The 24,351-nt window shown below is 40.8% G+C and overlaps 3 protein-coding genes across 3 annotated transcripts; all 3 read left to right on the top strand.

The window, feature by feature from the left end:
• Window positions 1–12,188: 12,188 nt before the first annotated feature.
• Window positions 12,189–12,569, top strand: LOC102285444 (keratin, high-sulfur matrix protein, IIIA3-like). Its single transcript, XM_014479376.2, has one exon. It carries the CDS (start codon window positions 12,189–12,191, stop codon window positions 12,567–12,569), a length of 381 nt encoding a protein of 126 aa, XP_014334862.2.
• Window positions 12,570–15,957: 3,388 nt separating this feature from the next.
• Window positions 15,958–16,386, top strand: LOC138992014 (keratin, high-sulfur matrix protein, B2C). Its single transcript, XM_070388821.1, has one exon. The coding sequence runs from the start codon at window positions 15,958–15,960 to the stop codon at window positions 16,384–16,386; it is 429 nt and encodes a 142-aa protein (XP_070244922.1).
• Window positions 16,387–23,456: 7,070 nt separating this feature from the next.
• LOC106700522 (keratin, high-sulfur matrix protein, B2B) lies at window positions 23,457–23,957 on the top strand. Its single transcript, XM_014479375.2, has one exon. It carries the CDS (start codon window positions 23,457–23,459, stop codon window positions 23,955–23,957), a length of 501 nt encoding a protein of 166 aa, XP_014334861.2.
• Window positions 23,958–24,351: the final 394 nt, after the last annotated feature.

The following is a 24,351-nucleotide window of genomic DNA, read 5'->3' as shown; positions in this document are numbered from 1 at the left end:
AGTTAAAGAGCTATATGGCAAACCAATACAACGTTGTAAAGTTAAAAATAAAAAATAAAAAAAAGAATTTCCTGAAGTTAAAGAGCAATGAGTAATGAAAGATCAAATAAGTTTCTTTCTCTTTTTAATATTTATTTATGTATTTGGCTGCATGGGTCTTAGTTGCCGCATGCAGGATCTTTCTTTGTGGACCACAGACTCTCTAGCTGTAGCCTGTGGGCTCAGTAGTTGGGGCACACAGGCTTAGATGCTCCGCTGTACATCGATCTTAGTTCCCTGCCCAGAGATTGAACCCATGTTCCCTGCATTGCAAGGCAGATTCTTAACTGCTGGACCACCAGGGAAGCTCCCTATGTTTCTTAATGTAATTATAACCACTGATGTTCAGAAAAGACCCAAGAGAATGCAAGGTCCCTGATATTAAGCCTTTAGGCCAAACATTTCACCTTAGTATGATCAGAGACACGTTCCTCTGCCCAAGGGAACTGTTATGTATTTTGTGACCAAGTATGACTGCTTCTTCATGTAATACACTCCCTTCTATATATTACAGATCTTATTATTATTTAGACTATTATTCATAATGTCAACTAGTGTGGATATTAAATCCACACTGGCTTTTGAGAGTTGCTTATCTTGATGCTCAGGAATTGGCCATTTATGGCATCTTCCAGGCAAATAAATCACTGCCTATCTACAGGTATTTATTGAATATCTACTATGAATAGGGCACTGAGTTGACTTGCCCTGAAGGAAGATAAAGGAATAAAACAGAGTTCCTGCTTCAAAGAGGTTATAATCTACTTAGGGAGATGAGATATAAATAAGAAAAAAGTCAAATAATACATAATATCAGCACTACCAAAAATAGTTGAAGACTGTAAACCTATTAGGAAACTGCATACAATTGTCCTGTCACTTTTAAGTAAAAAATAAGTAAGCTGTAAAATATTAAACTATCTTATGAAGAAAAAGTGTGTTCTGTATGTCTGTGTCTGTGTGTTTTTATACCTAAAAATATACCTGGAACATTATACACAAAAATCTAACAGTCACTGGGAATTAATATTTTCTTCTTCACATGTTTCTTAATTATTTTTAAAAATGAACACACATTTTACTTTTAATGAAATGGACTATTAAAACATATCTATTCTGGGGGAAATTATTTAAAACTTTCTTATGATTATGCTAGGCTTTTTAAAAACATATTTATCAAAGTCTAAATGAATTTAAAGCAGATAAGTTAGAGAGCATCTGTTTGTACTCCTAAAGAAGTCTTTTATTATATATAGAAGAGTATGCCATTATGTTGTAAATAGTGGACTTCTCTGAGGTCTTTAAAATGTGATCAAATTATTAAACATTGAAATCATATTTTAACTTTTTAGGATCATTCCAATGGCATAAAGTAAGGTCCACTTTCAATATGTACCAATAAAAATTGTTAAAAATTGCTGGCTGTTTTTGATTACATGTGCAATTGCTTTTCTCCTTTTGTATAGCAACTGAGAATTGAGAACACAAGATGGTATTTTTCATGTTAAAATTTGCTCATAATGTGGTTGTTGAATGATACTGTTAAATAAAGCCCTAGCATTCATTATGCAAAATATGTTGTCCATCATCACTAAGAACCTGTCTAAATTTTAAGCCTTTTCTTTTATGGTTGTTTTTTAAGACCTCCCTCTGTTGCATGGGCTGTGGGACTCTCAATAGGGTTAATGTCACTATCCACAATTCTGACACATGTTCTTCTCGTCTGTTCTACAGTAGCCTGATTCCCCTTTACATAGGGTTGGTGCTCAAATAGAGGGAATTCTAATATCTTCCTTCAAGATATTTTTATTTTACATGATTGATGAAATCCCCCACTGAATAATCCTATTTAATATGTATTTTTTGGTGATGGAGCAGAGAACTGGCTACTTACCATATCAAACACCATTCATCTTTGTTCTAAATTCAAAATTTAGAGCTTATAAAGCACCACTGAAACAATACCTATTAAAATATATTTACTAACTCAACAAATATAAGACACTAAGTGCCAGGCACTGTTCTTAGTGCTTGACAAAATTATTAGCTCATTTAACCTTCACAACAACCTTGATTACACATCTATTATTATCCCATATGGCCCAAAGACACATAGTCGGTAAGTTGCAAAGTTTTCGATGAGTGTTGTCTGGTTTTAGAATAAGTGGCATCAGAAAATAGCACATGACTTGCCACCAGTGTCAAATCACAGAGCTCAGTGGTATGAATTATTCACACATGACCCATTTTTTCTCTGCCAGGAAATGAAACTTGGGTGTGGGGTAGGATGAGTATCCTCGGCTGAAAACACTGGAATTATTTACTGAAGGGCTCATGGCCTCTCATTCTTTGTATATCTTTATAAAAGAAAGAAAAAAGTCATCTTAGAACAGTTTTGGATCAGAAGTGTTTAGAGTAGAGAAATGAGTCTTCTTACCTGAGATTATCCTCTGAAGAGGTTCTCCTTGCCCAAAATGTGATGATTATGAAGACACCTCACCCCCAGCAACAGGAAAATTTGATTATTAGACAATGTGCCTTGAGAAGAATAAAGCACAAGCAATAAAAGCAAAAACTAGCAGATGGGACTACATCAAACTAAAAAGTTTCTATGGAGCAGAATAAACCATCTACAAATGAAAAGGCAACCACCAAATGGGAGGAACTATTTGCAAACTGTGTATCTGATAAGCAGTTAGTATCCACAGAACACAAGGAACTCCTACAAGTAAATAGCAACAGACCAAAACAAAAGACAGAAGAAAACCAATTCACTTAAAAAATAAGCAGAGGATTTGTAAACATTTTTTCAAAGAAGGCATATAGATGGTCAACAAGTACATGTTGAAAAGATGTTCAACATTGCTAATCACCAGGGCAATGCCAATCAAAACCACAGTGTGATATCACCTCACACCTGTTAGAATGGATATTCTCAAAAAGACAAGAGATAACAAATGCTAGTGTGATGATGTGGAGAAAAGGGAACCCTGGTACCCTGTTATTTGCGGGGGGGAGGGGGGTGTAAATTGCTACAGCTACTATGGAAAACAGTTTGGAAGTTCTTCAAAAAACTGAAAATAGAACTACTCTATGATCCAGCAATTCCACTTCTTGGTATACATCCAAAGAAGATGAAATCACTATCTCAAAGAGATTTCCACATTCTCATGTTCACAACAGTAATTTACAATAGCTAAGACACTGAGACAACCTAAATGTCCAACAGATGAATGACTAAATAAAATTAGTTGTTAATTAGGCTAAATTATATATATATACACACACACACACACACACACACGTATATATATAAAATAGTCACAAAAAGAAGGAAATCCTGCCTTTTGTGATAACAGGGGTGAAACTTGAAGGCATAATGCTGAATGAAATAAGTTGGACATGAGAAAAGCATATATTGCAATGATTTCACTTATACATGGAATTAAAACCATCAGACTCAAAGAAACATAGAGTAGAAAAGTAGTTACCAAGGGCTGAGGGGTAGAAGAAATGAGATTTGGGTCCAAAGGCAGAAACTTTCAGTTATGAGATGAATAATTCCAAGGATCTAATGTACAGCATGGTGACTATAGTTAACAATACTATGACTGACCCTTGAACTACTCTGGGGTTAGGGGCACTGACACTCTGCACAGTCAAAATCCAAGTACAATTTATATTCTGCCCTCCATATCCAAGACTTCATATCTATGGTTCCTCTGTACTTTCAGTTCCTCCATATCCATGATGAAACCAACCACAGGTCATGTGTCACTATAGCATTTATGACTGAAAACGATTTCCATATAAGTAGACCCATGCAGTCTAAACCTGTGTTGTTCAAGAGTCAACTGTATACTGTATACTTGAAAGGTACTCTGAGAGTACAGCTTTAATATCCTCATCATAACAATAATGAAATGACAATTAGGTAAGGGAAAGAATGTGTTAACTAGCCTTACTGTGGTAAACATTTTGCAATATAGACATATATCAAATCATCACAACATGCACCTTAAAATTACACAGCTATATGTCAGTTAAGTTCTGTCGCTCAGTCATGTCTGACTCTTTGTGACCCCATGGACTGCAACACACCAGGCTTCCCTGTCCATCACCAACTCCCAGAGCTTACTCAAACTCATGTCCATCCAGTTGGTGATTCCATCCAACCATCTCACCCTCTGTTGTCCCCATCTCCTCCTGCCTTCAATCTTTCCCAGCATCAGGGTCTTTTCCAATGAGCTGGTTCTTTGCATCAGGTAGCCAAAGTATTGGAGCTTCAGCTTCATCAACAGTCCTTCCAATGAATATTCAGGACTGATTTCCTTTAGGATTGAGTGGTTTGATCTCCCTGCAGTCCAAGGGACTCTCAAGAGTCTTCTCCAACACCACAGTCCAAAACCATCAATTCTTCAGCATTCAGCTTTCTTTATGGTCCAAATCCCACATCCATACATGACTACTGGAAAAACCATGGCTTTGACTAGATGGACCTTTATTGGCAAAGTAATGTCTCTGCTGTTTAGGTGGATCATGGCTTTTCTTCCAAGGAGCAAGTGTCTTAATTTCATGGCTGCAATCACCATCTGCAGTGATTTTGGAGCCCAAGAAAATGAAGTTTCTCACTATTTCCATTGTGTCCCCATCTATTTGCCATGAATTGATGGGACCAGATGCCGTGATCTTTGTTTATTGAATGTTGAGTTTTAAACCGGGTTTTTCACTCTTCTCTTTTACTTTCATCAAGAGGTTCTTTAACTCCTCTTCGCTTTCTGCCATAAGGGTGGCATCATCTGCATATATGAGGTTATTGATATTTCTCCTGGCAATCTTGATTCCAGCTTATACTTCATTCACTCCAACATTTCACATGATGTACTCTGCATATAAGTTAAATAGGCAGGGTGACAATATATTGTGTTGATGTATTTCTTTTCCAATTTTGAACCAGTCCATTGTCTCATGCCTGGTTCTGTTTCTTTTTTACTTTTTTTTTTGGATGGATAATTGCTTTACAGAATTTTGCTCTTTTCTGTCAAACCTCAACAAGAATCAGCCATAGGGATACATATATTCCCTCCCTTTTGAAACTCCTTCCCATCTCCCTACCCATCCCATCCCTCTAGGTTTTTGACCTGCATAAAGATTTCTCAGGAGTCAGGTAGGTGGTCTGGTATTCCCATCTCTTTAAGATTTTCCCACAGTTTGTTTTGATCCACACAGTCAAAATCAAACCTAAACAGTCAATGAAACAGAAGTAGATGTTTTTCTGGAATTCTCTTATTTTTTCTATGATCCAGTGGATGTCGGCAATTTGATCTCTGGTTCCTAAGCCTTTTCTAAAACCAGCTTGAACATCTGGAAGTTCTCAGTTCATCTACTATTGAAGCATAGCTTGGAGGATTTTCAGCATTACTTTGCTAGCGTGTGAGATGAGTGCAATTCTGCTGTAATTTGAACATTCTTTGGCATTGCCCTTCTTTGGGATTGGAATGAAAACTGACCTTTTCCAATCCTGTGACCACTGCTGAGTTTTCCAAATTTGCTGACATACTGAGTGCAGCACTTTGGGGACTTGAAATAGCTCAGCTGAAATTCCATCACCCTCACTTAGCTTTGTTTGTAGTGATGCTTCTAAGGCCCACTTGACTTCACATTCCAGGATGTCTGGCTCTAGATGAGTGTTTGCACCATCATGGTTATCTGGGTCATTAAGATCTTTTTTGTATAGTCTTTCTGTGTATTCTTATCACCTCTTCTTAATATCTTCTGCTTCTGTTTCTGTCCATTATTGTGCCCATCTTTGCATGAAATGAAAGTGCAGGCGGCTGCGACCACACACAAGCGTGGCCGAGAGGAGCTACCCTACGTCCGAGGTCAGAGGCAGAAGCTGGGAGGACCCCATGCCCGAGGGGCGGTGGCCAGGAGGAGGTACCCCACATCCGAGGTCAGGGGCAACGGCCGAGAATGCCAGGCTGCGATGGTGTAGGAACGGCCGGGAAGAGCTACCCCATGTCCAAGGTCAGGGGTGGCAGCTGAGAGGAGCTACCCCATGTCTGAGGTCAGGGGTGGCGTCTGGGAGGAGATACACGACCCCCGCAACCCCGGCCTGAGGCCAGGGGCGGCGACTGGGAGGAGCTACCCCACGTCCAAGGAGCAGTGGCTGCGCAGGTGCAGGAGGGCCTAGAGGAGCTATTCCACGTTCAAGGTCAGGAGGGGCGGTGGTGAGGAGATACCCCTCATCCAAGGTAAGAGAAACCCAAGTAAGACGGTAGGTGTTGCAAGAGGGCATCAGAGGGCAGACGCACCTAAACCATACTCACAGAAAACTAGTCAATCTAATCACACTAGGACCACAGCCTTGTCTAACTCAATGAAACTAAGCCATGCCGTGTGGGGCCACCCAAGACAGACGGGTCATGGTGGAGAGGTCTGACAGAATGCGGTCCACTGGAGAAGAGAATGGCAAACCACTTCAGTATTCTTGCCTTGAGAAACCCATTAACAGTATGAAAAGGCAAAATGATAGGATACTGAAAGAGGAACTCCCCAGGTCAGTAGGTACCCAATATGCTACTGGAGATCAGTGGAGAAATAACTCCAGAAAGAATGAAGGGATGGAGCCAAAGCAAAAACAATACGCAGTTGGGGATGTGACTGGTGATAGAAGCAAGGTCCGATGCTGTAAAGAGCAATATTGCATAGGAACCTGGAATGTTAGGTCCATGAATCAAGGTAAATTGGAAGTGGTCAAACAGGAGATGGCAAGAGTGAACATCGACATTCTAGGAATCACCGAACTGAAATGGACTGGAATGGATGAGTTTAACTCAGATAACCATTATATCTACTACTGTGGGCAGGAATCCCTTAGAAGAAATGGAGTAGCCATCATGGTCAACAAGAGAGTCCAAAATGCAGTACTTGGATGCAATCTCAAAAATGACAGAATGATCTCTGTTCGTTTCCAAGGCAAACCATTCAGTATCACAGTAATCCAAGTCTATGCCCCAACCAGTAACGCTGAAGAAGCTGAAGTTGAATAGTTCTATGAAGACTTACAAGACCTTTTAGAACTAACACCCAAAAAAGATGTCCTTTTCATTATAGGGGACTGGAATACAAAAGTAGGAGGTCAAGAAACACCTGGAGTAACAGGCAAATTTGGCCTTGGAATACGGAATTAAGTGGGGCAAAGACTAATAGAGTTTTGCCAAGAGAATGTACAGGTCATAGCAAATACCCTCTTCCAACAACACAAGAGAAGACTCTACACATGCACATCACCAGATGGTCAACACCGAAATCAGATTGATTATATTCTTTGCAGCCAAAGATGGAGAAGCTCTATACAGTCAACAAAAACAAGACCAGGAGCTGACTGTGGCTCAGATCATGAACTCCTTATTACCAAATTCAGACGTAAATTTGAAGAAAGTAGGCAAAACCACTAGACCATTCAGGTATGACCTAAATCAAATCCCTTATGATTATACAGTGGAAGTGAGAGATAGATTTAAGGGACTAGATCTGATAGAGTGCCTGATGAACTATGGATGGAGGTTCGTGACATTGTACAGGAGACAGGGATCAAGACCATCCCCATGGAAAAGAAATGCAAAAAAGCAAAATGGCTGTCTGAAGAGGCCTTACAAATAGCTGTGAAAAGAAGAGAAGTGAAAAGCAAAGGAGAAAAGGAAAGATATAAGCATCTGAATGCAGAGTTCCAAAGAATAGCAAAGAGAGATAAGAAAGCCCTCCTCAGCGATCAATGCAAAGAAATAGAGGAAAACAACAGAATGGGAAAGACTAGGAATCTCTTCAAGAAAATTAGAGATACCAAGGGAACATTTCATGCAAAGATGGGCTCGATAAAGAACAGAAATGGTATGGACCTAACAGAAGCAGAAAATATTAAGAACAGGTGGTAAGAATACACAGAAGAACTGTACAAAAAATATCTTCACGACCAAGATAATCACAATGGTATGATCACTAACCTAGAGCCAGACATCCTGGAATGTGAAGTCAAGTGGACCTTAGAAAGCATCACTACGAACAAAGCTAGTGGAGGTGATGGAATTCCAGTTGAGCTATTTCAAATCCTGAAAGATGATGCTGTGAAAGTGCTGCACTCAATATTCCAGCAAATTTGGAAAACTCAGTAGTGGCCACAGGACTGGAAAAGGTCAGTTTTCATTCCAATCCCAAAGAAAGGCAATGCCAAAGAATGCTCAAACTACAGCACAATTACACTCATCTCACACACTAGTAAAGTAATGCTCAAAATTCTCCAAGCCAGGCTTCAGCAGTAGGTGAAACATGAACTTCCTGATGTTCAAGCTGGTTTTAGAAAAGGCAGAGGAACCAGAGATCAAATTGCCAACATCCACTGGATCATGGAAAAAGCAAGAGAGTTTCAGAAAAACATCTATTTCTGCTTTATTGACTATGCCAAAGCCTTTGACTGTGTGGATCACATAAACTGTAGAAAATTCTGAAAGAGATGGGAATACCAGACCACCTGACCTGCCTCTTGAGAAACCTATATGCAGGTCAGGAAGCAACAGTTAGAACTGGACATGGAACAACAGACTGGTTCCAAATAGGAAAAGGAGTACGTCAAGGCTGTATATTGTCACCCTGCTTACTTAACTTCTATGCAGAGTACATCATGAGAAACGCTGGGCTGGAAGAAGCACAAGCTGGAATCAAGATTGCCAGGAGAAATATCAATAACCTCAGATACGCAGATGACACCACCCTTATGGCAGAAAGTGAAGAGGAACTCAAAAGCCTCTTGATGAAAGTGAAAGTGGAGAGTGAAAAAGTTGGCTTAAAGCTCAACATTCAGAAAACAAAGATCATGGCATCTGGTCCCATCACTTCATGGGAAATAGATGGGAAACAGTGGAAACAGTGTCAGACTTTATTTTGGGGGGCTCCAAAATCACTGCAGATGGTGATTGCAGCCATGAAATTAAAAGATGCTTACTCCTTGGAAGAAAAGTTATGACCAACCTAGATAGCATATTCAAAAGCAGAGACATTACTTTGCCAACAAAGGTCCATCTAGTCAAGGCTATGGTTTTTCCAGTGGTCATGTATGGATATGAGAGTTGGACTGTGAAGAAAGCTGAGCCCTGAAGACTTGATGCTTTTGAACTGTGGTGTTGGAGAAGACTCTTGAGAGTCCCTTGGACTGCAAGGAGATCCAACCAGTCCATTCTGAAGGAGATCAGCCCTGGGATTTCTTTGGAGGGACTGATGCTGAAGCTGAAACTCCAGTACTTTGGCCACCTCATGTGAAGAGTTGACTCACTGGAAAAGACTCTGATGCTGGGAGGGATTGGGGGCAGGAGGAGAAGGGGACGACAGAGGATGAGATGGCTGGATGGCATCACTGACTCGATGGACATGAGTCTGAGTGAACTCCAGGAGTTGGTGATGGACAGGGAGGCCTGGCGTGCTGAGATTCATGGGGTTGCAAAGAGTCAGACACGACTGAGTGACTGAACTGAACTGAACTGAATTCTGTGAAAAATGCCCTTGGTAATTTGATGGGGATTGTACTGAATTTGTAGGTTGCTTTGGGCAGTACAGTCATTTTCACATTGACTTCTTCCAAGCCAAGAACATGGTGTGTCTCTCCCTCTGTGTCATCTTCACTTTCATTCATCAGTCTTATTGTTTTCTGTGTACAGGCCTTTTGCCTCCTGGGGTAGGTTAATTCCTAGGATTTTATTCTTTTAGCTACAATGGTAAATGAGATTGTTTCCTTAATTTCTCTTTTGATCTTTCATTGTTAGTGTATGGGAATGGAAGAGATTTCTGTGTATTAATTTGTATCATGCAACTTTACCAAGCTGCTTGATTAGCTCTAGTAGTTTTCTGGTGGCGTCTTAAGGATTTTTTATGGATAGTATCGTGTCATCAACAAACAGTGACAGTTTTACTTCTTTTCCAGTTTGAATTTCTCGTATTTCTTTTTCTTCTCTGTTTGCCATGGCTAGGACTTCTAAAACTATGTTGAATGAAAGTGGTGAGAGTGCATACCAGTCAGAATGGCCATTATCAAAAAATCTACGAACATAAATGCTGAAAAGGGTTTGGAGAAAAGGGAACCCTCTCACACTGTTGGTGGGAATGTAAACTGATACAACCGTTACAGAAGACAGTATGAAGATTCCTTCAATAAGAAGGAATAAAACTACCATATGGCTCAACAATCTCACTACTGGGCAAATACCCTGAGGAAACCATAGCTGAGGAAAAAGACACATGTACCACAGTGTTCACTGAGGCACTGTTTACAATAGCTAGGACATGGAAGCAACCTAGATGTTCATTGACAGATGAACGGATAAAGAAGCTGTAGTACATATATACAATGGAATACTGTTGTTCAGTCACCAAGTCACGTCTGATTCTTCGTGACCCCATGGACTGTAGCAAGCCAGGCTTTCCTATCCCTCACCATCTCCCAGAGTTTGCCGAGGTTCATGTCCATAGAATCGGGGATGCCATCCAACTATCTCATCTTCTGTCACCCTGTTCTCCTTCTGTCTTCAATAATTCCCAGTATCAGGGTCTTTTCCAATGAGTCAGGTGTTCACATTTGGTAGCTAAAATATTGAAGCTTCAGCTTCAGCATCAGTCCTTCCAAAGAGTATTCAGGGCTGATATCCTTTAAGACTCACTGGTTTGATCTCTTTGCTTTCCAAGGGACTCTCAAGAGTTTTCTCCAGCACCAAAGTTTGAAAGCATCAATTCTTTGGAGCTCTGCCTTCTTTATTGTCCAGCTCTCATATTTGTACATGACTACTGGAAAGATCATTGCTTTGACTATATGGACCTTGGTCGACAAAGTGAAGTCTTTGCTTTTTAGAATATGTACTGCCAAAGCAAGCACTATCCATTCTTTTTTAGATTCTTTTTTCATATAGGTCATTACAGAGTATTGAGAAGAGTTCCCTGTGCTATACAGTAGGTCCTTATTAGTTATCTATTTTATATATCAGATCAGATCAGATCATAGTGGTGTGTTTATGTCAATCCCAATCTTCTAATTTATTCCTCCTCCACTTCCCCCTGGCAAACAAGTTTGTTTTCTACATCTATTATATAGGGAAAAAACCTCTGCCTTATTACTTCATAGTTGTAGCAACCATGTCAAAGTATAGTAAGAAAAATTTTATTACACAATTCCATATCACATACACAAGAAAGACAAGTATAAAAAATATATCTCAGGGAAAACCAATATTAAGAAAAACCAGAAAAATCAGAGTTGCCACAACGTGAGCTGGAAAAAAGGGGAAAAAAATAGATGTCAGTCTTGGGTATTTTATTCTAATACTCAGTGTATGAAAGTCAACTTTAACCTTTTCAATACAAATACATGAGCTGCAGTACTATTCAAGGCATGTACATTTCACTATGCTGTTCAGTCGCTCAGTTGTGTCCAATTCTTTATGATCCCATGGACTGCAACATGCCAGGTTTCTCTGTCCTTCACCATCTCCCAGAGCTTGCTCAAACTAATGTCTATTGACTCGGCAATGCCATCCAACACCACAGTTCAAAAGCATCAGTTCTTCTGTGCTCAGCAGTCCAACTCTATATCAAGCGAAACACAAACGTTTTCCCAAGGAATCCACACCAAAGACCATGTCTAACACCTGTCTGATTCACATGCAGGCTTTTCTGGGAATCTCTTGGGGGTCAAGGGTAGGATCTAGTCAGTGGTCTAGAAACTCTTATGCCTTTAATGTCTTTAAAAATTGTAGCCCCTTCAGCACCATTTTGCCCAGGTTTTGTCAGATGCCATCTACTCAAAATAAGCATCAAGAGCTGCTTCACCTCCAATGTTCCAGAGTATTTAGATTTTGATGATGAACAGCATGAATACATCCATATTTAGGGATGCAACAGATGTTCTTTAATGAGATTATGAGTATGTCACCAACAATGCAACCATTAGTCAAAACAAATTTCTATTTAATTGAGCAAACAATAAACAAGAGGCGTCATCATCTCCTGGCCAGGGTATATAAAGGGCCCAGAGCAGGAGGAAGACACTCACAGCTGAGAACACTCAACTCCTCTCACCACCTCAACCCCACTCGGCCCCACACACCACCATGACCGTCTCCTGCTGCGGCCCCACCTTCTCCTCCTTCAGCTGTGGTAGAGGCTGCCTCCAGCCCTGCTGCTACCGCGACCCCTGCTGCTGCCGCCCAGTGTCCTGCCAGACCACCGTGAGCCGCCCCGTGACCTGCGTGCCCCGCTGCACGCGCCCCATCTGCGAGCCCTGCCGCCGCCCGGTCTGCTGCGACCCCTGCAGCCTGCAGGAGGGCTGCTGCCGCCCCATCACCTGCTGCCCCACGTCCTGCCAGGCCGTGGTCTGCCGCCCCTGCTGCTGGGCCACCACGTGCTGCCAGCCCATCTCTGTGCAGTCCCCGTGCTGCCGGCCCACCTGCTGCCGGCCCGCCCCCTGCCGCACCACCTGCCGCACCTGCTGAGCAGTGCACTGCCTGCGCAGAGCAAGCAACCAGCCGTCTGAAAAAGTTCTGCCCCCATTTCTCTACCTAACAAACCTCTTGCCCTGAGCCCTTAAGACCTCACATCAACTAGGAACTGGAGATGCAGGCTCATCTATTAAGGCTTGGGCTGTTCTCAAGTAATAGTAACAACTTCCTTCTCCCGTTCTTAGATCTTAAGTCTTGCAGCATTTTGGTTTTCTAATAAACTTCTCTTTTTTGGCCCAGCAAACTCAACTTTGGTTTTACTTGTTCATTCTATTTTTTGCATTAAATGTAAGCATAACAAAAATAGACTGATTGCCTACTGTCTGCAAACCATAGACTGTATTAAAGTTGGGTTAATGTCACCCTATTCAAGGAATTTCCAGGAGATGAAACAAACTCACAGTAATTAACCAATGATTAGAATATGAAAATGTACAACACACTGTCAACAGAGAAGTTGCTATCGATTGGGGAGAACAAGAAAGATTGAAAAAGAAGCTAACATTTCATATGAGTTAAGATTTAGGTGTCCAGATCTCAGGGAAGATGGCATTTTCAATAATGCAAACAGTATTGACAAAGGTATAGAGAAGTTGTTCAGAGATGATTAGAGTGGGATATAGGTAAAGTAATAATGGAAACTCATTTTAGAAAGTTGGTGTGCTTTTAGAACTAGCCAAAGGAATATGCCATTTATTCAACAAACACAAAGAACTGTTGAAAGCCTTAGGGCAGGGGAATGGATGGCAGGAGGTGGGCATAAGGATGATTTCTGTGGTAGATGTTTATAAAAACAAAGGGCCAAAGGCTAGACATAATAATGACTATACAGAAGCAATCAAGAGACCACTGCCATGGTCTAAGTGATACACAGTAAGAGTTAACTGAGATATTACCATGGAATAAAAAAGACACAAAGAATATGGCAGACATAGAAACCCAGGTGGAGAATGAACCAATCTGAATTTAGGAAACAAGAAACAACTAGGAATAAAATACTTAGAAATTGCAGATCTATGGGAAACTCTTCTGGTCAGAAGATGCTTAAAACGATTTTTAAATATGTATACTTACTTGCTGTGTGTTTAAAACCACACAGAAATGTTAGAAGAAAACAGAGAAGACAGTGAGTTTTACTAACTTTAATTGATCCTGGAAAGCAACACAGTTTAAAATAAAATGAACTGATCTAGGAATGAGGAATAGAAGTTTTATACCCATCTCTTCTGGCTGTGTACTGGCTGTGTGAATGGAGCAAGCTCTCAGCCTCTCCAAAGTGCAGTCAATCCTAAACTCCATAGCATTCTAATATCAACTGATGCTGAGAGGAAATTAGAAATAGTTCACACCACAACATTAATATTTCAATTTAGAACCTTGAGGCTGAATGTTTCCTTCTTTTTTTCTGTTTCACAACATCAATCTTTTTTCAGATTTATTTATTTTTAATTGGAGGATAATTTCTTTGCAATATTGTGTTGGTTTCTGCCATACATCAACATGAATCAGCCATAGGCCCATGTATGTCCTCTCCCTCTTTAACCTCCTTCTCACTTCCCACCCCATCCCTCCTCTCTAGACAGTCCCAGAGCACCAAGTTTGAGCTCCCTGTGACATACAGCATATTCCCACTGGCTATCTGTTTTACATATGGTAATATATATGTTTCAATGCTACTCTCTCTATTTGTCCAAACCTCTCCTTTGCCCACTGGGTCCACAAGTCTGTTCTCTGGTCTGCATCTCCATAGGAACATCCTGTTCCTATGTTCAACTCTGGCTTATTGGTACTATGCCAATTTGTGCACTAGAATAAGATATGAGGCAGCAGATTGGGTCTTCCCTTCTACATAATCCTTCAGTGCCCCAGGCATAATAGTATTCAATAAACACGTGCTATTTATAAAAAGAATGATGTCAGTTTCCAAACCTATAAAATTAAATGGTTGGACAAAATGATATATTAAGTTTTTGATCTCTAACATTCAGTGATTCCCCTAACCATCCTTTAACATCACACCTGCAGTCATGGTTACCATGATGAGGACATCTTTATTGACGCTGCCATGAATCACTCTTTACTGTAATTCTATCGCTGTACAAACCAAACCTCCACCTCATAAAAGCTAACTATGTGCTTCTACTCAGGGTTGGAAGGCAAGAACAAACCTACCACAAGTAGCAATAACGTATGCTTTTGACCACCACTTTTTTCATTTTCTCCTGTATAACTCCAAAATTCTAATGGAAAATCTCGTACTTTTGGAAACCACCAAGAATTGTTTTGACCTTTGTTTTGCTGAAATTTATCTTGATCTCTTTGCACTTGTATCTACTGAATGACACTTGATCATCCATTCCCTTCGTTGTAGTTGTTCAGTCATTAAGTAGTGTCCAACTCTAATCTGCCTTATAAGACTGTGATCCAAAAAAAGTGTTCCCTAGCTTCTGCTTCTTATTTTATTGGTTCTCTTTCCTAAATTCAATCCTCATGCTCTTTGGTCTAATACCATCCTTTCATAGGAAACAAGTTGTAGTTACATAAAAAATGACATAAATTGAAAATGAATCCCACTTTTGAGAAATAAATACTGCTCAGATAATCCATAGAGAAGTGATTCTTATCCTTCAGAGAGAAATGTCAGTTACACATAAAATTTTTGTGACTTTTTTTCCTAATTAGTGGGTATGAATTTTAGTCCTTCTTTTAAATTTGTGTTATTAATATTAACAACAAAATACAGTAAATTGGGATGGAGATTTCATACTCTCCTCAGTGATAAGTGTTTCATCAAGTCTGAATGTGTGAAGTTCAAGAGAGATCATAGAAATTGGAGAGATCCAGTTTCTGGAAAGATCTATGAATTCCTATGAATGTGGAGTTTATCAGTTTCTATGTGACTGCTTGTAGAAACTATAATTTCAATTACCTAAAAAAAGTAGGAAGGCTTAGACACAGGACAATCAATGGTTAATAATTTTATTCTGGAGACTGAAGGTTTGGAAAATATGATCCCATAGTCACATTGTCTTATGAGTGACAGTGATGTAATCATAAGCATAAAACAAAGGCTGAGACTTGAAGAGAAATTACAGCATTATTTGAAAACAAAACATCAGTATTTTTACCAAAGACAAACACGTTTGGTGAGTATTAGCTGAGCAATAAGGAAAATCCATTTTGGAGATATATTTAAAATAACTCATTATTTCAACAATCAGAGGGCCCTGGAAAAGATTGTTTGAAAGAGTAATAAGATAAAAATGCTGTCCATCACAAAAACAGGAAGTGGCAAAACTCTATAAAAGGCCTGAGTGGAACAAGCAGACCAAACTCAGAAACTTCTCCAAGCATCCCAGCTCTCAGCCTAACCCCTGACACCATGGCCTGCTGTTCTACTAGCTTCTGTGGCTTTCCCATCTGTTCCACTGCTGGGACCTGTGGCTCCAGCTGCTGCCAATCAACCTGCAGTCAGACCAGCTGCTGCCAGCCAACCTGCCTCCAGACCAGTGGCTGTGAGACCGGCTGTGGCATTGGTGGCAGCATTGGCTACGGCCAGGTAGGTAGCAGCGGAGCTGTGAGCAGCCGCACCAGGTGGTGCCGCCCTGACTGCCGTGTGGAGGGCACCAGCCTGCCTCCCTGCTGTGTGGTGAGCTGCACATCCCCCTCCTGCTGCCAGCTGTACTATGCCCAGGCCTCCTGCTGCCGCCCATCCTACTGTGGACAGTCCTGCTGCCGCCCAGCCTGCTGCTGCCAGCCCACCTGCATTGAGCCCATCTGTGAGCCCACCTGCTGCCAACCCACCTGTTAAAAACCTTCTGATGGAAATCCTAAGACAATGGCACTTCAAAGTTAGCCAGTGTAGAGTCCCAACAAACTTCTAACCACTAGCACCCATAACCCAGTCTACCACCTCATGTCAAAGGCTACATAATTTTCCTAACATGGAAATTGATTTATAATAAAAAACCAAAAATATTTCATAGATCTGGATATGAACAGAAGTCCTACAGTGTGAAAAGAAATGTGTAATACTTTACTATAAATATCTTCTGAAATGTTTCAACGACTCATCGGCCTTTGGATTTAATAAAATTTTTCATTCTTCAGTGATGAAGTCATTGTTGGAGCTTTCTTTTCTTTGGTATCTGTTATTGATATTGGGGTACTGGGATTTCTCAAAATGTCAATAAATGTAGTGTAGTGCTGTGGTTTTTCTTTATTATTGTGCTTTTAGCAGTGGCCTTTAAAAGGTGGTTTTCCTTGTCTATCTACAGTCAAAATATATGATTAAAAGAATACATCAGTATTTAGACACTATTCCCTGAAGTCCTCAAGTATGCCAATTAATGGGTTAGGTATCCCAGAATACCAATTTTATGTCATTTGGCTTCTTGAGGTGTCACCAAAAATATTCAGTTCATTCATATATGATTCTGTGGACAATTCTTTAAATCATCAAGGATATAAAAGCAATACATAATTGGAAAGACAGTTATTAGCATAAGGTGTGGGCTTCCCTGGTAGCTCAGCTGGTATAGAATCTGCTTGCAATGCAGAAGACCCCTGGGTCTGATTCCTGGGTCAGGAGGATCCCCTGGAGAAGGGACAGGTTATCCTCTCCAGTATTATTAAGCTTTTGTGGTGGCTCTGACAATAAAAAATCTGCCTGCATTGTGAAAGACCTGGGTTTGATCCCTGGGTTGGGAAGATCCCCTGGAGGAGGGCATGGCAACCACTCCAGTATTCTTGCCTGGAGAATCCCCATGGACACAGGAGCCTGGTGGGCTAGAGTCCACGGGGTTGCAAAGAGTTGGACGTGACAGAGCAACTAAGCACAGCACAGCACAAGGTGTAAGGCATCCTGAACCCTAGTCCCCACTTTGTAACCCACAATCCATGAGCTCTTGAACAAGTCCAGGGCCCTGTTTCTAACCTGGAGAATGATACAATTGAATTTTATTTCTTGCAATGTCCCTTACTGGCATAGGATATTAGATCATTTCCTAAATAAGTGACACATTGATAATTAGTCCCTTCAGATGCCCAAAGGGGAAAAAATATTCAATGGTCAAATAGTGTTGCATGTGTTATCAACATATGGAAGGTATATACAGCACCTTAGAAAATTAAAAGGACTGAGATGTCCTATAATAAAGGAATCTCTATAACCATCACTCTGTGGTTCCCGGAGAATCCTTGAGTCATTTACTACCAACTGTTGAAGCTGAAGTTCCAATACTTTGGCCACCTGATGCGAAGAACTGACTCACTGGAAAAGACCCTGATGCAGGGAAGGATTGAAGGCAGGAGAAGAAGGGGATAACAGAGGATGAGATGGTTGGATGGAATCACCGACTTGATAGACATGAGTTTAGGCAAGCTCCAGGAGTTGATTATGGACAGGAAAGCCTGGTGTGCTGCCATCCATGGGGTCGAAAAGAGTTGGACACAACTGGGCGACTGAACTGACTGACTCTGAACATCCTGTTATCAGTTAATTCTAGTACTCCTCAAAATATTCTTTGGAAAGTGAGGAAAGGGAATTACAACTGATGTGTTTTATAATACCTACACAATTCCCTCCTGTATTGTGAAGCAGAAAATAAATGTCCATTGCAGGGCTGGGTTTATATGAACACGAAGTTGGTATCCACCATCCTCATGCTAACCTCCAAGGAGCGTTCCAGAATGAAGCAAAGATGAAATAAAAGACACTTAATGGAACTTCTGTGCTAAAGGATGAATTCTTTGGTCATAAAATCAAAGTGGTGAGTCAATAGCTGGAGGCAGAGGAGAATGGGAATGATTTGTTGCTGTTGTTGTTCAGTCACTAAGTCGTGTCTGACTCTTTGTGACCCATAAACTGAAGCAGGCTAGGCTTCTCTGTCCTTCACTATCTTCCTGAGCTTGTTCAAATTCACGTCCATTGAGTCAGTGATGCCATCCAACATTTCATCCTCTGTTGCCCACTTCTCCTCTTGCCCTCAATCTTTCCCAGCATCAGGGTCTTTTCTAATGAGTCAGTTCTTTGCATCAGGTGGCCAAAGTATTGGGGCTTCAGCTTCAGCATCTGTCCTTCCAATGAATATTCAGGGTTGATTTCCTTTAGGATTGACTGGTTTGATATCCTTGTAGTCCATGGAACTCTCAAGAGTCTTCCCCAGCACCAAATTTTAGGAATGTTTACCTAAGGGTTATTAGATGTTCTTCTGGGGGATGAAGAAGTTTTGAAACTGGAGAGAGATGTGGTGGTTACACAACATTATGAATGCACTAAATACCACTCATTTGTACACTTTAAAACATTTCATTGTATATTATGTGAATTTCACCTCAATTAATCAAAGAGATGGGGTCTCCATTAGTGCATATTTCAAGAATTAGAAAAAGGCACCACCTTGAGGTAGACACAATGAGGAATACACATGTTGTTGAGACACAGTTCTGTGTAAAGTATCTACTTCCTCTGAGTAGGCAAAGTCCTTCATCTGGACACAACCTACACACTCAGACACAGTGGCTCCAAAATGTGGTCATCACTCTACCCACTCAAATACCACTCTCTTGTCTCCCATCAGGTTGGTAAGATTTAGGTTGGATTCACCTTTCATTTAGAAGGACCTCAGCTTCCCTGGTGGCTCAGATGGTAAAGCGTCTGCCTGTGATGCAGGAGACCCGGGCTAGATTTCTGGGTCGGGAAGATCCCCTGGAGAAAGAAATGGCAATCCATTCCAGCACTCTTGCCTGGAAAATCCCATGGACGGAGGAGCATGACAGGCTACAATCCATGGGATCGCAAAGAGTCGGATACGACTGAGCGACTTCACTTTCACTTTCAGCTTCAAAGCACAAAAAAGAGCTCGTTGGCACTGAGGAGAGAAGAGAAGGGTCTTGTTTGTGTGTGTTAGTCACTTGGTCTTGTCCTACTCTTTGTGACATCATGGACTATAGTCCATCATGCTCCTCTGTCCATGGAATTCTCCAGGGAAGAATACTGGCTTCGGTAGCCATTCTGTTCTCCAGGGGATTTTCTCAACACAGGGGTCAAACCCAGGTCTACCACATTGCAAGCAGATTCTTTACTGGCTGAGCCACAAGTTGGGGATGAGACAAGGTCCTTGAAGTTTATGTGTTATCTAGTCTTGGTCACTGGAATGGGAGGCTAGAAACCCAGAATCCCAGGCAGGACTGACTGTTCATTTGGCTGGTACTTCAACCATGTCTTACGTCTGAGGAGTCTAAGAAAGGTAGATGCAACTGAATTTAAAAACTGAGTTTAAGAAATTGGAAAGAACCCCTTAAACTTTAACTAGAAAACTGGAACCCTAACATCTTAAAGAATAACAACTCAAAACTTTAATATCTGTGAACAAAGGCCAACATTGAAGCATAACAGACAAACACATTTTATGCATAATGATCACACATTTATGATTCTGGTATTGTCTGGGCCCCATAGCTTCAGTGAAGTAATCAGAACCAAAGAGGATAAGCACAGCAATAAAAAAGTGTTAATGATCAAGGACCTGGGATTTTTTTTCCCAAAGAAGACTACAGATAGGGGTACCCAGGATAGAAAATTTACATAGGGAAGCATCACAAATGATTACAACTTCTTAGTCTATTTCTATGAAAACTAATCAGGAAGAAATGGGTTTAAGTGGTAGGAAGAAAGATTCTGATTAAACTTTATTTTCTTGATTTATTTAGAGGGGGTGAAGAAATGGTCAGATTAGTTTTCATTCTGTAGCAGAACAGTAGAATTCTCAAATTTAAGTGCCATATCTTGCAATGGTTAATCTTATGTAGCAACTTTGACAGCCAAGGAATCCCTAAATAGCTGATAAAACATTTCTGGGTATGTCTATGGTGGGTATTTCTGAAGAGATTGGCATTTGAATTGATGGATTGAGTAAAGATTGCCTATCACCAATATCAGTAGGCACTGTCCCATTTGTTGAAGGCCTGAATAGACCAAGAAGGGTACTCTCTCTTGCCTGCACACACCCATCTTCTCCAGCCCTTGGGCATGGGGCCCTGACTCTGCAGGCTTTGGACTTGAACTGGAACTTATACCATTGGCTCCCCTGGTTCTCAGGCCTTCAAGTTTGAACTGAAATTATAATACTGACTTTCCTGGGTCTTCAGCTTATAGACAGCAGATCATAAGACTTCTCAGCTCCCAAAATTGCCTAATAAATCCCTTTCTACATATTTATATCTATCTAACCACTTTTGTTTCTCTAGTAAACACTGACTAATACATCTTACTCTTAATTCTGTAAAGGTAACTAAAGACAGAAACATGAAAATTGAGCTAAATTTTGCACTGAGAGAGATGTTGCAAATAGTGCCACAGTAGAAAAGTACAGAAATGGAAGGCTGATATGCAATGCTACTGTCTCCAGCGCCCTGCATTTCAGCTCTTCAAACATCTAAACTTTTTGCAAGGGGAGAGAAATACTTTTAGTATCAAAGATTCTGCTGAGTTAAATAGCTGGTGAGATCATAATAATGACAATTATTACAATTAGCATATTACAAACATCCAAGGTGAAAAAAACAGCTAATCAAAGAGTCTATGTTATATAGATTTGCTTAAGGAGAAAACTCCAGTACTCTTTTGCCTGGAAAATCCCATGGACGGAGGAGCCTGGCAGGCTTCAGTCCATGGGGTCTCTAAGAGTCCAACACAACTGAGTGACTTCACTTTCACTTTTCACTTTCGTGCATTGGAGAAGGAAATGGCAACCCACTCCAGTGTTCTTGCTTAGAGAATCCCAGGGACAGGGGAGCCTGGTGGGCTGCCGTCTCTGGGGTCACACAGAGTTGGACACAACTGAAGCGACTTAGCAGCAGCAGTTAGCAGCAGCAAGGAAAAAAAAGCAAAATAGTCACAAAGAAATATATCAAATTCAATGTGGGATTTGAAAATACTTAATTCAGACTAAGGAAGAGTTAAGGCATAAACTCAAAGCCGTCATTCCTGGAGAGGCACAACAAACATTTATTGTTCTGGTTTAAGCCTCATAAGTCCAGATTACCTTTCGCTGTCCCTAAACAAAACCTTTATCTTTACCTTATCAATTGCCTCATTCAAATTGTACAGTTATACAAACTTTATAGCTAACTGGATTACTCTCTAACATCTGAAATAAACTACACACTGAAGCTCTAATGCATTATAGTATGCTACATACTCCAGGATTAATGTATTGAGTGTGGTTTTTCTTATGGTTACCAAAGGGGAAAGGTGGGGGAGATGTATAAATTAGGAGTTTGGGATTAACATATATACACATTACAAAATAACCAACAAGGACCTGCTGTATAGCGCAGAGAACTGCTCGATGTTTTGTAGAAGCCTGGATGGGAAGGAGTTTGTGGGAGAATGGATACATGTATATGTATGGTTGAGTCCCTTTACTGTCCGTCTGAAACTATCACACCATTGTTAAATGGCTATGCTCCAATACAAAATAAAAGGTTTACTTAAAAAAACCAAGGACCTGCTGTATAGCACAGGGAACTCTGCTCAATACTCAATAATAACCTAAATGGGAAAAGAATCTTTATATATATATATATATATATATAGTAAGTCAACTATACTCTGATATACAACATTGTAAGTCAACTATACTCTGATACAAAATTTAAATTAAAAAAAATTTTTAAGAGTATGATTTTATGCAGTTAAGAACATTGAAATCTATAGAAAATCCTAAAATCAAAGATTCAAGTCACAAATCAAGTCAGTTAACTTTTTAGCAGTTGTTATTTCCTTGAAGTGTGCTTTTGTATAGTTAAAAAATAAAATCTCCAGAGAAGTCTCTACTGAAGAGCATTACTACTTACCCTACGGTTTCTCTTTCTTCCCTTCACCCTAAAAAATGCCTAAGAAAGTGGTCAGACTGTCACATCTTGTCACTCACTCTTTGATGTTCCCTAGGACAATGGCTTAGCTAGGAAAGAACAAATTGACTATAGTGGTAAAAAGACTTTAGTGTGGGGACCTCCCTGGCAGTCCACTGCTTAAGACTGTGCTTCCATTACAGAAAGAATGGGTTTTATCCCTGGTTGGGGAACTAAGATCCCACTTGCTGCATGGTATGGCCAAAATATTTTTAAAAATTAGTTTAGTCTGGAAGCCCAAGGTTATGGATTCAAATTTCAGATTAAGCACTTCTTAGTGTGAACTTGGACAAATTACTTACTCTGTGACTTGGTTTTATCACCTGGATGATGGGAATAGCAACGGTACCTCCACTATAGAATTGCTATGAAGAATGAATGAACTGATACATGCAGTTTCAGAACCACTTGGGCATATAATAAATGCTCCAAAAATATTATCAGTGGTAAATCATCCACATTTTCTAGTCTTAAAGACAGAATCTTTTTCTTTCTGACTAACTTCACTGCCAAGATGAAGATTGGAGGCCACTTGGCTGGGAATTAAACTGTCATATGAGACCCAAGAGCTCAATTATAAGGATCAACACTGAGTAATATTGACACTTCCTTTAAAGGTGAAGCATCACTCAATTATTCTTTGAGCAATGAGCATATTTTAACAAATATGTGGAATTATGGGTTATGTACTCAGTGAATGCTAATGACTACTTGACCATGGTGAAAAATTCTAATTGAAGACCAAATAAAACTAACTTTCAAAGCTTTCAGAGAAGAACAAATAACTCAGGGACAGGCCAATTACCATTCAGAGACAAGTTGTTTTAAAACAAACAAGGAAGGGACATTAAGAATTATGCAAATAGCAGCTGGCCGAGGCTTATAAAAGGCCCACTGTGGGAGTGTCCATCAAAACTCAAAACTTCTCTTAACAACCCTCCTCTCAACCTAACCTCTGACACCATGGCTTGCTGTTCCACCAGTTTCTGTGGATTTCCCATCTGTTCCACTGCTGGGACCTGTGGCTCCAGCTGCAGCCAGCCAACCTGCTGCCAGACCAGCTGCTGCCAGCCAACTTCCATCCAAACCAGCTGCTGCCAACCAATCTCCATCCAGACCAGCTGCTGCCAGCCAACCTGCCTCCAGACCAGCGGCTGTGAGACCGGCTGTGGCATTGGTGGCAGCATTGGCGGCAGCACTGGCTACGGCCAGGTGGGTAGCAGCGGAGCTGTGAGCAGCCGCACCAGGTGGTGCCGCCCTGACTGCCGTGTGGAGGGCACCAGCCTGCCTCCCTGCTGTGTGGTGAGCTGCACACCCCCCTCCTGCTGCCAGCTGTACTATGCCCAGGCCTCCTGCTGCCGCCCATCCTACTGTGGACAGTCCTGCTGCCGCCCAGCCTGCTGCTGCCAGCCCACCTGCATTGAGCCCATCTGTGAGCCCATCTGCTGTGAGCCCACCTGCTAAAAGCCAGGTTGCTGATTTTCAACTTGAAAGTTCAACTTCCAGCTCAGTCCATGAAGTAATTATCTCTTCCACCATTCTTGAATTGTTAACAAGTTCTTGAACTTTAATCAAAATTTTATGAGGGGTTACCAAATATTTGGGCTTCATAGACTTATCTGATTCCATTCAATACTAGAAAGATGTTGATTTCTCCTCTAAGCTGACCAAAATACAAATATGACCCAATAAATGGGAAAACCAGTTTGAGTCAGGATTGACCTTCAGCAAGCCTCCTCTTCACAGCTCATTGCTGCCAAGGCTGAGGAAGAACCATCTCTCCTTCTCAGATACATTCACCTCCTAAACTCCACCATTTTGCAAATTGCACTTCTTATGAAAAGGGAATAATATACCA

This window comes from Bos mutus, chromosome 19, assembly GCF_027580195.1.
Source record: "Bos mutus isolate GX-2022 chromosome 19, NWIPB_WYAK_1.1, whole genome shotgun sequence".
In the NCBI taxonomy this organism is placed as follows: Eukaryota; Metazoa; Chordata; class Mammalia; order Artiodactyla; family Bovidae; genus Bos; species Bos mutus.
Note: the sequence above shows the minus strand (reverse complement) of the source record. Positions and strands in the feature narration are given on the sequence as shown.